General features: G+C 33.8%; 2 protein-coding genes across 5 annotated transcripts in view; one reads left to right on the top strand and one right to left on the bottom strand.

Moving 5' to 3' along the window:
- Nucleotides 1–393: 393 nt before the first annotated feature.
- Elp3 (elongator complex protein 3) lies at nucleotides 394–13,539 on the bottom strand. Of its 3 annotated transcripts, XM_083100877.1 has the most exons (10): nucleotides 13,467–13,539; nucleotides 12,882–12,983; nucleotides 2,494–2,735; nucleotides 2,209–2,412; nucleotides 1,855–2,108; nucleotides 1,598–1,787; nucleotides 1,284–1,501; nucleotides 934–1,194; nucleotides 634–815; nucleotides 394–513 (listed from the first exon to the last, which is right to left on the bottom strand). In XM_083100877.1, the coding sequence occupies exons 3-10, from the start codon at nucleotides 2,707–2,709 to the stop codon at nucleotides 437–439; spliced, it is 1,602 nt and encodes a 533-aa protein (XP_082957003.1). In that variant the 5' UTR covers nucleotides 2,710–2,735; nucleotides 12,882–12,983; nucleotides 13,467–13,539; the 3' UTR covers nucleotides 394–436. The 3 variants fall into 3 exon arrangements, with proteins under 3 accessions (XP_082957003.1, XP_082957001.1, XP_082957000.1); XM_083100875.1 differs by lacking the exon at nucleotides 13,467–13,539 and having other exon boundaries at nucleotides 12,882–13,007; XM_083100874.1 differs by lacking the exons at nucleotides 12,882–12,983; nucleotides 13,467–13,539 and adding an exon at nucleotides 2,928–3,070.
- Nucleotides 3,234–14,042, top strand: part of Rho-6 (serine protease rhomboid 6) — a 170,031-nt gene continuing 159,222 nt past the window's right edge. For both annotated transcript variants that reach the window (XM_083100886.1, XM_083100885.1), the window contains exons 1-2: nucleotides 3,234–3,285; nucleotides 3,378–3,532. The gene's annotated coding sequence lies outside the window, so the exon portion shown is untranslated. The remainder of the gene's footprint in view (nucleotides 3,286–3,377; nucleotides 3,533–14,042) is intronic.

Here is a 14,042-nt window from a genome sequence, read left to right as displayed (position 1 = left end):
GATAGCTTTTGCGACAGACAAATTTATCATATTATTCTTTTCTGTTAAAATAAATAGCAATAAATACATATAAATAATAAGATTAATATAATTACTAGATTATATATATATATATACACACACACATAAATAAATATATATATATATATATATATATATATATATATATATATATATATATCTTGTATTATATGTATATATCTCATCATTAATAACATATATTCAAAATATAATTATAAATTAAATTATTCCTATCTATTATTTACTTTACATTTATATTGTTTAAATTAAATTTTTTTGTTTCCAAATTAATTTTTATCCTATTTAAAATACTAAAAACTAATCTTGTTTTGTAATATAAATTGGATTCAAGACAACCATATTAAATATGTATGATTTTATAATTATAAACAATAAAATTTATTTTATTTATTTATTATATAAGCATCTTAGACATATATGGGCCATCAAGTTCATATCCTAATTTTCTATAGTAATTACGCGTGCCAACACCTAAAAAAATAGTTTGTCATCATGAAAATTTATAAATATTTAATTAGAAATTCATGCTCAATAATAAGTGTAAATATAGATATGTAAAATATAAAGAAGATACTTTTTATATATGTATACCTGAAATTACAGAAATTTTATGAGATTTATGTTCTTCTTTTGCAATTCGTTCAGCTTCCTCCATTAATAGAGTACCAAATCCTTGGTGTTGAAACTTTGTCGGATCACGTGCGCTTACAGGCACTACACTACCATAAACATGTAGTTCTCTTACTATAGAAGTTTTTTCTTTTAATTCTGATCTACAAGAAATTATACATAATTAATTAATATATATATATATATATATATATATATATATATATATATATATATATATACTCTAGTGAATTAATCTTTTAAGATATATTAGAATCATACCTAAATGTATTATCAGAGCATTTCCTCAATCTGAGTAAACCAACTAGAATATCCTGCATAGTATCTTCATATGATAGGAATGTTTCCCATCCTTCATTAGCAACATAATCACGTCGTATAAGTTCAACTTCGTAAGGCTGCACTTTATGATGAATTTCTTGAATTCCAACTTCACGTGTCCTAACATCACGGCAATCCGTACCCAAATCCTTCATTCTGGCTAACGCTAACTCACGTAAATTTCCATGTTCTACACCAGAACTGTTTTTTTTTAAATTAAAAAAAATACATATATCAATGTATATTTTTTCTGCATAATTTGATATTGTAATATATTATATTATATTTACCTTACTAATGGCATAGGTATATCACGTTGTACACGATAAACACGTGTCCACGGTGGTATTAAGGATAAAATGCGAGCTATAAGATCGACGAGTACACTTGGCGCATAACTTTTATACCTTCCAGTTTTCCATAATTCATACAAACCAGTGCCACGTATGACAAGTGTGGGATATATTTTTAACCCATCTGCTCGAAACGCAGGATTTTTGAAAAATTCCTATAAATTTATATGACAGTATAGAAATGAGGAAATTATTATATAAATTTAAATTTAGTATAAAATGTGTATAAAAACTAGAGAAACATTACTTACAATAAACTGATAGACGTCTCGTTCAAAATCGACGTTTGGTAAGTCTGGCATCATGTGAGCTATTACTTTGAATCCAGCATCTTTAGCTAGTTGAAAACTTTCACATACAGCACGTACCGTATGTCCTCTGTTAGTATCACGTGCTACATCTTCATATATGGACTGGACACCAATCTCTAAACGCGTGCATCTGTTAGATTGATTCAATTTATTAAACTATTTATGAGTTTCGAGTATTATATCGAAAGCAGGCATACCCATAACGTAACATATCTGAAAGATGCCTCTTAAGACAATAATCAGGTCGAGTTTCAATAGTGATGCCAATACATTTTGTGTGACTACATTCAGAATATTTGACCGCTTCATCAATATTACTGCTTGTATGGCCAGATAATGCATCATGTAAATTTCGTATAAAATAATCTCTATAGTCATCTGGCAAGGACATAAAGGTACCTCCCATAACAATAAATTCAACTTTATCAACACTATGTCCTAGTTGCTTCAACTAAAAATATAACATAAAAATATATTCATAAGAATCATATTTTTTGGAATACTGAATATAAATTGAAGTTTAGCTGCAAATAAATCATAGGAAAACATACTTGTTCGATACGATGTCTAGTTTGTAAGAAAGGATTATATCTCGCACGTATTGCTCTCATTGATGTTGGTTCGTATCCTGTATAAGATTGTGTAGAATATTCAAAATCAGAATCTGGTCCTCCAGGACAATATACACAAATATTACCCGTCATATTAATATGTGGGCATCTATGTGGTTTGCACATTACAGCTACAACTGCAATCTACAATAGTTTGATTATTTTTTTCTCCTATATTACAATCATTAGCATCACATTATCAATATACAATAATAAAACACTGACTCCGCTAGCAGTCCTAACAGGTTTTGCCTTCAACTTTGGTACAAGTATATGTCTAGCATCGCTAGGCACAGCTGCAATAATATCGACTAATCTTGGAGAAGAATCCAAGCCATATTTGGAAGCAATTCTTGTTTTCAATTTGTTTAAATCGACATCTCGATTTTCGTGATGTGCCTTTAATAGATCTTGTATAATTTCTCCAATTGTCATCATCATACGTTCCTCTTTGCTCTGCTCAAACTCTGAAAAGATATATTAATTTATATATCATGTATACATGTCACATGTTATGTTTAATATAAAAAATAATGTTTCGAGAGAGAGATATATATATATTTAATATCTATAGATAATAATATATAATACTGTAAAATAAAATATATAGATAATATATACATTAATATATTGTATTAATAGATATAATGCAGGCTTACCGATTCGCTTTTTTACCATGATTGCAAAACGTATTTAAAAAATAAACACTATTTTTATTTTTTATTCTATATGTCGTAAAACCCTCGCATGCAAGTTGCACGAGATTTAAGTATTTTGGTTAGAAATATACGATTGTGTTCGGAAAATGTATTCATTAGATAGAGCAATACTAGATTGACCAATCAGCACGCAAGCCATTTCTTTCTTCCGATTGGTCAGTCAAAAGCTACTCAATTGCGACGACAGATTTCCGAACAAAGGTGAGGAGGGATTATTCCGCGCATGCGTAATTTTTAAGCGTACATATTTTATTTCTCGAGAAACATCTAGGCTCATCATAAGAAGAAAAATGAAATAGTAAGTATCTTGTAATAAACTAATAATTCCTCATATCTTTTACATTATCATTAACATGAGAAAAAACATTAAAATATTAAAAATATGCATAGATCCTCCAAAGTGTTTGCATCAAACACGAGTTTGTCGAAGGCAGCCATGTAATCAGGAAGCCGAAAGATCCCGCCAACTGAAAGTCTCGCACTTTGCTACAAGAACAATTGTGCTGTAAGAAAAATTTTCGATGTATCATCACGCAACATAATCAGTATGTATAATTATTTTTTTCTATCTATTATTAACATTATGCAGTAACTGATCAATTTTCTAAAATTAAAACACAAGAGCATTCTGCTAATTTCCAAGTTACATATAGCACATGTTGTTTTTATAAACATTTTTAATAACATTTTTATAAACATTTTTTTAATAACATTTTTATAAACATATTTAATAGTATTAAATAAATAAGGATATGTCTATAAAATCAATATGTGCTACCTGGGTGACGCTAAACACTACGATTATTTTGAAATTCAGCTATGATTTATCTTTATTCGAGGCTAACCTAACGTTAACCATAACCGCTGTTATATGCGTTCACTCAAAGACGCATTAATTTTATAGTATAGTTTTTTCTCTCTTTCTCTAACGCTTTATTATGAACTTACTTTCTCTCGCATATTGTGTGTTAAAAAGTACATAAAAAATATAACGTTAAAAAGATATTGAAAATATAAAGAAGCCATATTATGGAAACTAGAAAATTTTAAATATTAATAAAACTAAAATGGCTAATGATATCAAATAAAATTTATCTCTCTGAAAGATTATTCCTCTTTAAATTACCATTGTATAAATTTCTTGAAGTATTCATATATTTGTATATATTAGTATAGTTTATCATGAAAGCATTTTTGATTATATTTCATTGCAACAAAAATATAATCGATGAAATATTTCAATCATATGATAAGCACAGGTTTTGCACTCGATAAGGCGATTCATCGTAAGACGTTATCGCTTTCCACGATTGATCCAAATCAAAAAGCTCCTAATAGAACAGTTAATTCAAGCGGTTTCATCCGTCCCACTGATTGGACCGTCGTAAAAAATTAATCGAATCCGTAGATGTGGGTATGCGGTGCAATATCAAGGGAGCGGTTACGTGATGCAATCTCGTTCTCGGCCGATCCGGCAACCTTATGGAAAATCGAGTAGACGCGCGTACGTGTGCGTGTGTCTCTGTGAGAGATTCGGTATTTCAGCTTTGCGGTTTTACGATATTTTAATCGTTTCTCGCATACATCGACCAATTATATCGGATGCGCGGCGAGGCGACCGCGAAATGAGAAATTCTGATTTTCATCGCGATTATTGCGGTTCTGAGAGATTGGTTATTACACGTTCGCACTTTGATAAAAGAGCAACTTTCACGGTCGTGTATGTGTATATGTGAAAGCATTAATTTAATATGAAATTAATTTATAATATTTGATAATCGCATAGAAAGTATTAATTTATAACATTTGAATCGATTCCACCTTGAGAATCAGCTTTTAAAAACTTTAATAAAATTATGCTTTTAATTCGAGAATCAAACTCGTATCCGTTCTGCGCTTTATTTCGAATATAATAGCATAGATAATTTAGTTACAATAGTGAAAACGTAATTGGAATCTAAAATTGTTGTATTAATAAGATTAAAAAATACAAAATACAAATATAAAATCTATAGACAAATTTGACAGAGAGAGAAAAAGACAAAGAGACGAGAGAGATAGATGATCAATTTTCACAGATTTTATCAGCGATTTTTCTCCAGAAAAGAGGAAAGAGGAAGGAAAATACGAGGGTTACAAGAAAGAAAGAGAGATAGGATAGATTCTTTTTTTAAGACGTCAAAGTTGACGGTTTTTTTCGCATTTGATCAGGGGGTGCAACTACTGCTATCAGCTATCGGTGTTATTAAAGCCTCGGCTCCATTTTCATGCAGCTCATCGCGAAGTTGCCGATCCAAATGGCATCGGGGATGATAGGATGGAGGTCGTAAGTTACAGACGGGAAGAGGAGGAGGGGGAGGTATATCGCTCGCGGTCGGCTAAATCGGGGCCAGGTCGTATCCGACGAAGTAGTTAGAATATCGAACGGGGTCGAAAACGAGGGTGGGCCCGCTGTCGCGATTAAGTTCATGCACCCTTCTCATGTCATCTCTTCCTCCTTTCTCTCTTCTCGTTCTTCCTCTCTCTTTTTCTGCTTTTCATTTTCTATACGATCCGTACAAAGTCGTCAGAACAAATTGCGTCACGTAAGGAAATTTCTAATCGATTTTAAACTTAATGAATGAAATATCCCCAAAGCAGAATCTGAAGTTTGAAAAAACATATGAGCAAACACGGATAAATTGAATATATGATATATTAAATATATTATATAAATATATTAAATATATTATATTAAATATATTATATTATATAGATATATTATAAATATATTATATTATATAGATATCTTAAATATCTATATAAATTATATCTATAAAAAAGTATATGATTTTATGTACATATTGATCTTATATAGATTATTAAGGATATTATTATCAAAAAATTGCTATTATTATTATTATAAATGTATTATAAATGTATTATGTATATTTAGTATTTGTTGTGAGGCGGCGACGAGCAAATTCTAGAGTTGTTCTTAGTTTGTATTCTTAAAGTGTCTTCGGAGCCTTTGAAAGCTCCGAACAATATCATTAGAATCCTTTGGGACCTATCGCGAGGGAAAGATTTCCTTCCATATCCCTATGCATTCCCTATATATATATACGCCACCTTTACACCGCTCTCTTTTCTCCTCTCCTCGTCGTTTTCCTCGTCTTCTTTCTCGCACATATTCCGGCATCCAAGACGGGAATTTATGATACGTCGCACATTTATATTCCCGCGCCTCTCATAAATTCTGCTTTACGCGCATGTAAGTGGCTCCACTTTTGTTCATAGATTCCTACGACTGTCAGATTTATGCTTGCGTACGTGGCGTATGATTCGACACGCGAGAAGCAATCCAAGATTGCGGAAAGAAAGAGAGAGAGAGAGAGAGAGAGAGAGGGGGGTGCATCAGTTGAAGGAAAAATGTAGGACCAATGCAACTGCAACGAGTTTCTCGTTCATCTTCAAACCCTGCGAAGAGGGTTAATTTCTATTTAAGTTAAAATTGACACATTAAAACACACATTTATAAAACATTTATCTTTTAGATAATAAAAACTTCTTGGACTCTTCCTACGTCAGGTTCCCTAATTTTCTCGATTGGTCGTGCATCTCGACGAGCGTATCTTTCGCGCATCAATTGAGCAGATGGGATTTTCGTATGCGAACATCTTCGTGGGTGATTCCGAATTCTTTTTTCCTTCTGTCGTCGCCTCAAGGTTCGTCTGGACGTCGGGCAAGCGTCGATATATTGATGTGTACGTGTACGTGCGCAGCCGAGGACGATAGCCCGGGAGAGAAATTCAACGTCGTAAATGGGAGAACGACGGGGACCCGATATTACGTACTTCGCGATACAAGCTGAGCGAAAAACGCCCCCGGGTCTTACCGCCATCGTCGTCGCTGTACGGCACAGTAGGCTGGGATTATAATAATTCGCGTCACTGCGTCCAATTTCGATCTGGACGAGCAGGATGTATCGGCAGGAAGCAGGACTCGCCGCTTCGTTAAACGAACCCGTCACGGTGCGAGCTTTTATCACGTACTTCGTAATATATAGGTATTTTTTTTTCTGGCGATAACTCGGAACTGTGCGATATATCGAGCTCGTAACGAGTTAAAATAGAAATTATCGATTCGAATAGACAGTTTTCCCTTTTTTTTTATCTTCTACACAAACCGTCATTTGATTTAATAAAATATTAAATATTTGTGATTATCGTTACTTAACCAGAATGCAAATTCCTGATAGTAATGGCAAATTAGTGAAATTGAATCTTAAAAAAATTCTCTCATTACAGTTCACTTTCCCTCTTTCATTTCAAGATATTTTATTATCTCGTTTTATATTGTTAGGAAGCACACTTGCTTATATAAAATTATATAATTTAATATCAATAATTTAATATCAATTCAATATCAACAAATGCATTATTGATTTCTGAAAGAGCTCTAGTTGTTGCTTTAATGAGCGAGATACAAATAAACACATTATGCAGACTTTCGTTAAGACACTTGAATAAATAACGAAAACGAAAATCTCGAAGTAACAAACTGACTTGTAAATCAACTAAAGATACAAGTCATCTAAAAATATATAATTAATAGCACTGAATTATATATTTTGTGATTCATCATGTACCTAACATTTTAAATTATTGATTGTACATTGAAAAACATATCAGACATGTCTGTTTGTATGCGTACGTTTATTCGTGAAGTTATTATTTAAAAATTATTTAAAATTTTTCCTGTTAAATCCTTTTACATTCGTTTGTATGCCAAGATTTTTGCGGGAAATTGCTGCGAGTGCGCTTTGTGCGATCATCATTCTCTATTCAGGAATTGAATAGCATTCGATGTATTTGTTTATCGCTGAATTCAGCGGTGACAATAGAAATGGGAACACTCAACGGCGAACTTAATGTTCGTCAAGCATTGTGCGCAATAAGTGTTAGACCCTCTTCGTCGCATAATCCTCCTCTATGGGTCTCTCTCTCTCTCTCTCTCTCTTTCTCTCTCATTGTTACACGATCGCACACGCGTACGTCGCATGTATTTCCGTTCCTTGGAGAGTGAGTGTCCATGGCGTACGACAGGTGAACGGTCTATGGAATAAAGCCCCTCGCTGATCCCGTAGAGCGGAGATCTTCAACCTTACTGCACGACCTGCTTTACTGCCGGCCATTCTGCGCTTCCTCCGTCCTTTGACGGCGGAAGCTTGTGATCCTCCCCCAACGTCGTGATTCTATTTCTAAACACGCGGCGATTGTTGCAGCGAATACGTGTGTAAATATTTATCAATTCGGCATCGACGTTATTTTAAATATTGCAACGATAAAATTGTAAATAGATGTATTTCCTGCCACGAATTGTTGTCAAAAATATATACGTACAACATAAAGATAACTGTAAAAACATTTTTATAAATTACCTGGAATAAATTATCGAAAGAGAAAGAAATAATGAATTATGTCATCAAAAAATTATTTTCTAATAATATGCTATAAATTTAATAAATTTAAAGCGTTTAAATATATTAATTTCGTTATCGATTTATTTTCTAAATCTTTTTGATAAACAATTTAAACTATCTGTTAATATTACTATTAATGCTTCGTGTGATGATTGTATGTAATATTCTTCACTATGGAAGAGGGGTGTAAATTGAAAAAATAAATTATTCTAAATTTATAAATTGATACAAATAATAAAGTAAAAATATATTAAAATTAAAAATATATTAAAATTAAAATCTTTTTTTACAGCTCTGGTGAGAATGTGGGAAAATGGGTCGCTGCACTAGTTTTATCCGCGGGTAGAAATATCGTATCCCAAATGAACGCGTTGCGTTGCAACGCATTGCGATGCATCCATGCGCATGGTGGACCGGCAATGGCGTTCAGGACGACACACAGCCGCTATGCAACAATGCGCATCCATCTATAGCTTTTTCCTTTCTGGTCCGCGGTATCATGACGCTCTTCTAACTGTCACGATACTATGGCGCGCTGTGTGCATCAGATTTCGTCCGAGAGGTCCGGCAATTTTCCGGCTTGCGGTTTAGCTTTAATCCCCCACCGACGTCAAATTTTAATACACATACTGAAAAGCACGTATACTGAAAAGGGAGCCGAGAGCGCGGCGCTCCGAAAGAGCAGAATGCAAATGAAAGGCGTGTAACAAAATGCATCTATCTGCGCGTCGGAATCTCCCCGTTTATCTATACGTCCCTCGCGATATTCATTTAAATTTGCCATATCTCGCGTAATTATAACTTTCGGCCGGCACTTCTGTTGCGCCGAGTTTATTAGCGACAGCTGGATCCGTTAAATTACGTGTGTGATTTAATTAAATTTTCACCGGCACCGAAGCGCCGCGAGAGAAAGAGAGAAACGGAGGGATAACGATCGATATTTTCACGCTCGACGTTCGTTAACGCGGAGAAGTCTTTCCCGACGAGTCCGCGCGATCAATTTTACGGCGATTATCCGAGATATTTGTACGAGGAAATTGGACTGCCGCCGAATCTCCATAATGCCTTGCACGTGCGTTTAGTTCGCGACGCGGTTGCACGGCTCGATGGACCCAAGTTACGTCTCTTACTCTTTCGAGAATGACATTCACGCACGAGCGCACGCGACTCGGTCAACTTTAATCGATACACGAGTATTCCTTGCCCAATCATTCGGCAACACGCTCGAAATATAAATACTGTTTATATCGATCGGTTATTTGGCAGCTTGAGAATAAAATATATCGCAAAAGAGGGATGGAAAGTGCGATCCCGAGAAAAAATGGATATAATATGTTCAGATATAAATATGCATAATTAGATGCGAAAAGATCTGATGTATAATTTTATATGATTGCATATAATAATATCCGAAAATTGGCGCGATATGATTTTATATTTATATGATCATATTCGACCTGTTTTCATATATAATTAAATCTAGCTAAATATGATTACGTAAAGATAAGATCATATTATGCCAAATTTCAAATATTATTATATATGATCATATAATATATATTATTAGATCTTTTCATAACCGATAATATAGATTTACATCTGATAATGAGATCTAGCCAAATGTGATTATATAAATACACAGAGTTGGGAACGTTACTTCAAAAAAGTATCGCGTTACCGTTACCGTTACTTTTCATGAAAAGTAACTCGTTACCGTTACTCGTTACTAATTTTGAAAAGTAACTCGTTACTGTTACCGTTATTAAGAAAGTAACGATTCGTTACTTTTTCGTTACTTTTTATAATACAAAAATTAAATTAATTTATTTTAAAATATAATTATTATTTTATAGTATTTATTATATATATATATAATTTATTTTAAAATATAATTATTATTTTATAGTATTTATTATATATATATATAATTGATTTTAAAATATAATTATTACTTTTATATATTCGACAATTATAAATTATTCCATCATTGATGTTCTTCATATTCAATTTTTCATTTATTGTAATTTAGAAATTTTAGATTTATGAATACAGAGAAAAACATCATGCATGTATATAATTTTCAAAAATATTTGTAAACTGTTTTGTAATAGGAATAGATTTTTCAATTACTAAGGGGATACTATCCAGGATTACAGAATTAAAGTAACGATAAAAGTAACGGTTAAATTCGTTACCGTTATTGTAAAAATGTAACGACGTTACCGTTACCGTTACCGTTACAGACAGAAAAAAGTAACGATCGTTACCGAAAAAAAGTAACGGTAACGGTGACGACGTTACAAGTAACGCGTTACTTCCCAACTCTGTAAATACATGACCATATCGCGCTAAATTTCGGATCAAATTTTATATGGCCAATTATATGATATCTTATATAATTACATAAATCCATTTTTTCTCGGGATGACTTTTTCAGGGCATAAAAGTGACGCGAAGCTATTAACGCGCACATTTCTGGAGATATATATTCTACAACTATATAACACACTCTCTCTGAATAATTTATATTTTTGCAGCGCGTGTTTCTTCAAACAGCACTGAGATTATCGAATGTGAATTTATCTAACGCGATAGGTATACGTGTGCGCCGCGAGCGCGACTTAATTTCCGTTGTCAGGCGATCATATGGGCTGATGCATCGTCTACGAGGCGATATCTTATTCCACATCGTACCCTTCCCCGTTTGTACACAGCCGCATTTATCATACGGCGGCACGTTGTGTGCGTGATATCGGTATCGACGTGCTTTCGCGGCCGCGCATGCACCGACGACGATGCACATATCCCGTACTTCACTTAAGCTAATGATATCAGTCACCAATCAATTTATGCACTCCACGAGCGAGGGAAAAGCGATAATTTTGCATTTCCAGGAACGTTGCGTGAACACTTATCGCGAATGATTATTATTATATTATTGCACCTATGCGCGCTCTAATCAGCATATATTATACAATATATAATTATATATAATATACAATTGCATATATATAATTATATATTGTAATATACAATTATACGTAATTATCAACAATTCTTCGTTAATAATGTTATATATTTAATTATATATCATACAATATACATATTATATAACAATATATTACAATAATATAAGTAATATTTATAATAATAATAATATATTACACAGGGTGTATAAAAAGGGATGGGAAGTACCGGAACGGTGAAATATCTCGAAAACTAAGCATTTCAGAAAAAAATATTTCAGATAAAAGTTGTAGGATTTCAAAAATCCTAAAAGTAAGAAAACACATAGTTGTTTCGAAAAAAAAATATGTAATTTGCAGTTAACAATTACATATTTTTTCTTAAAAATAACTATGTGTTTTCTTTACACCAATTGATTCCTCTCATTATTTTGTACAGAAAAGTATTAAGGTAAGATAATCGAAAAATGAATATTTTACAAGATATTTTACGGTTTATGTAAAATTAAGAAATGATTTCAAGCCTCATAACTCGGAAAGTACTTAATGAAAACTAACTTAATTATAGTGTTTTGAAAAGGTCTGAAGAAGGGCTACAAGAATATGCAATAAAAATAGGGGGTCCCATTTAAAAAATTCTAGGTGACCTTGCTCTGACCTTGGCGACGCCACCCAAGGTTAAACTCATAGCGCCAGTAAATAGATCTTTTGAAATCCTACAACTTTTATCTGAAACATTTTTTTCTGAAATGCTTGGTTCTCGAGATATTTCAACGTCCCGGTACTTTTTATACACCCTGTATATTATATGTTTAATACAGTAAATAATTGTGACTAATTGTATAATCACTCACGCGAGAATTAAATATATTCATCAATATTTATCTCAATTGTGAAATTATCTCGTTCGAGGTTCACCGATTCTCCCCCCTCCCCCCTCTCCCCCATTTATTCGCTCGTTTGGAGGAGGCTCTTTAAGGTACTCGATGACGACGTTTCGCACGCACTAAAGCGTAAGTGCTCGCAACAGCCATTATATCCGCTATATTCCCCCCGCGATATAGCCCTATATCCGCGAGGGAGGGAAGGAAGGGTGAGGCCGCACGGCTGCACATGCATTCGGGCAATATGGTTACACGGCTCGCTAAAGTTAAACACGTTCCTTGCATAACAACATCTAGCGCGGCGCGAACACACGCGATATATAGGAACAACATGGATAACGCGACGCACACGAACACCCATCGGGTCGCGTCGCATCGGGTTTTCCTTACGGAGGACGCGTAACCGGGTGGAAGGGAACGCGCTTGGCGTGATGCAGCGCGGAAAGTGCCGCAGCAAGCCACCGCATCCGCTTGTCAAGTAATTGCATTACGTATTGACTTAGTTCCTGGAGGAGGAGGCCCCGGGTTATAAGCGAGCGACGACGGCAGACCACACGAGGCTAGCTTGAATATTAATTACCTGGTAATTTCGAATGGCCTCCGCTATCGCGCCACTTTTGGCCAGTTTTCAGCAATCTTCCCTCTGCTCGGATAGACGCGCTTCGTATCGATGGCGGCTTTTCTTCAAGATTAGATCGTTTGATTATTGTGTGGATGCCGGAAACGAGAAGGGATGTTTGAAAAAAATGTAGATTCCCCGATAGGTGAATTTCTTTATAGGAAGTCACATTTTTATGTTTTGCATTAAAATTGTATCTTTGAAGAGGAAAGTGTAGATAGTAATTGATCAGAATGTGATACAGACGAAAGATTATATTATTAATGATATGTAATATAACGTGAATGATATGTAATTATTAATGATATGTAATATAACGAAATGTGAAATATGCGATATTACATCTAATAACTGTTTATTATCGAAGCAAATTTATAAATTTGACATTTTATATACGTGTTACAATAATTTATAAAAGTTAATTTTCTGCCAATAATTTTGATATTTTTGTTTTCCAATATTGCACGAAGCAAGAAAAAATTGGTAAAAATTTATAACATTTGCACACACACACACACATGTGATATTTTAAAGTTAATTTTATACCTATAATTTTGCATTCCCCAATATTGCGCAAAACAAGAGGTAAATTAATAAAAAAAACAATATTATCAATAAAATGTAGGTACCCCTCTCTATAATTTAAATGGAACGATTAACTGTGTCATTTCGCGAGAGCGATAATATGGCAAACTAAAGGGAGCTTATTGAGCTGTTATTTAAATAATCGCTTCGCGCGAGCGATGATCGTTTTATCTCATTATGAGTTTATCAATTCGCGATAAGCCGTCGCCAAAAAACTTGATTTGGTCGATTTTCATGAATAAATAAACTCCTCGTCAATATGTTATGCACGATAAATATTCGTGACTTATTCAGTGTTATATTCTTTAACCTTGTGCATAATTTGTGAAAAAAATATGGGAGAGAAGGGAGGACGATGCGTCGATTTCGCGCACGTCGAACGGCGCTTTTAACGCGCGGCTGCGTTGAAAGTTTAATGCAACACAATTCGTAGCCATGAAATTTTCAATCAACAGACTTTCGTTTTATCCGAGACAGATTGTTTCCCCGTCGCAGAAAACGACACGCGCCCATCCCGTCGCGTCGATAAATCTCAAT

Source organism: Camponotus vicinus, unplaced genomic scaffold (assembly GCF_025532165.1).
Source record: "Camponotus vicinus isolate PSW18456_S1 unplaced genomic scaffold, iyCamVici1.0 SCAF_5, whole genome shotgun sequence".
NCBI classification, from domain to species: Eukaryota; Metazoa; Arthropoda; class Insecta; order Hymenoptera; family Formicidae; genus Camponotus; species Camponotus vicinus.
Note: the sequence above shows the minus strand (reverse complement) of the source record. Positions and strands in the feature narration are given on the sequence as shown.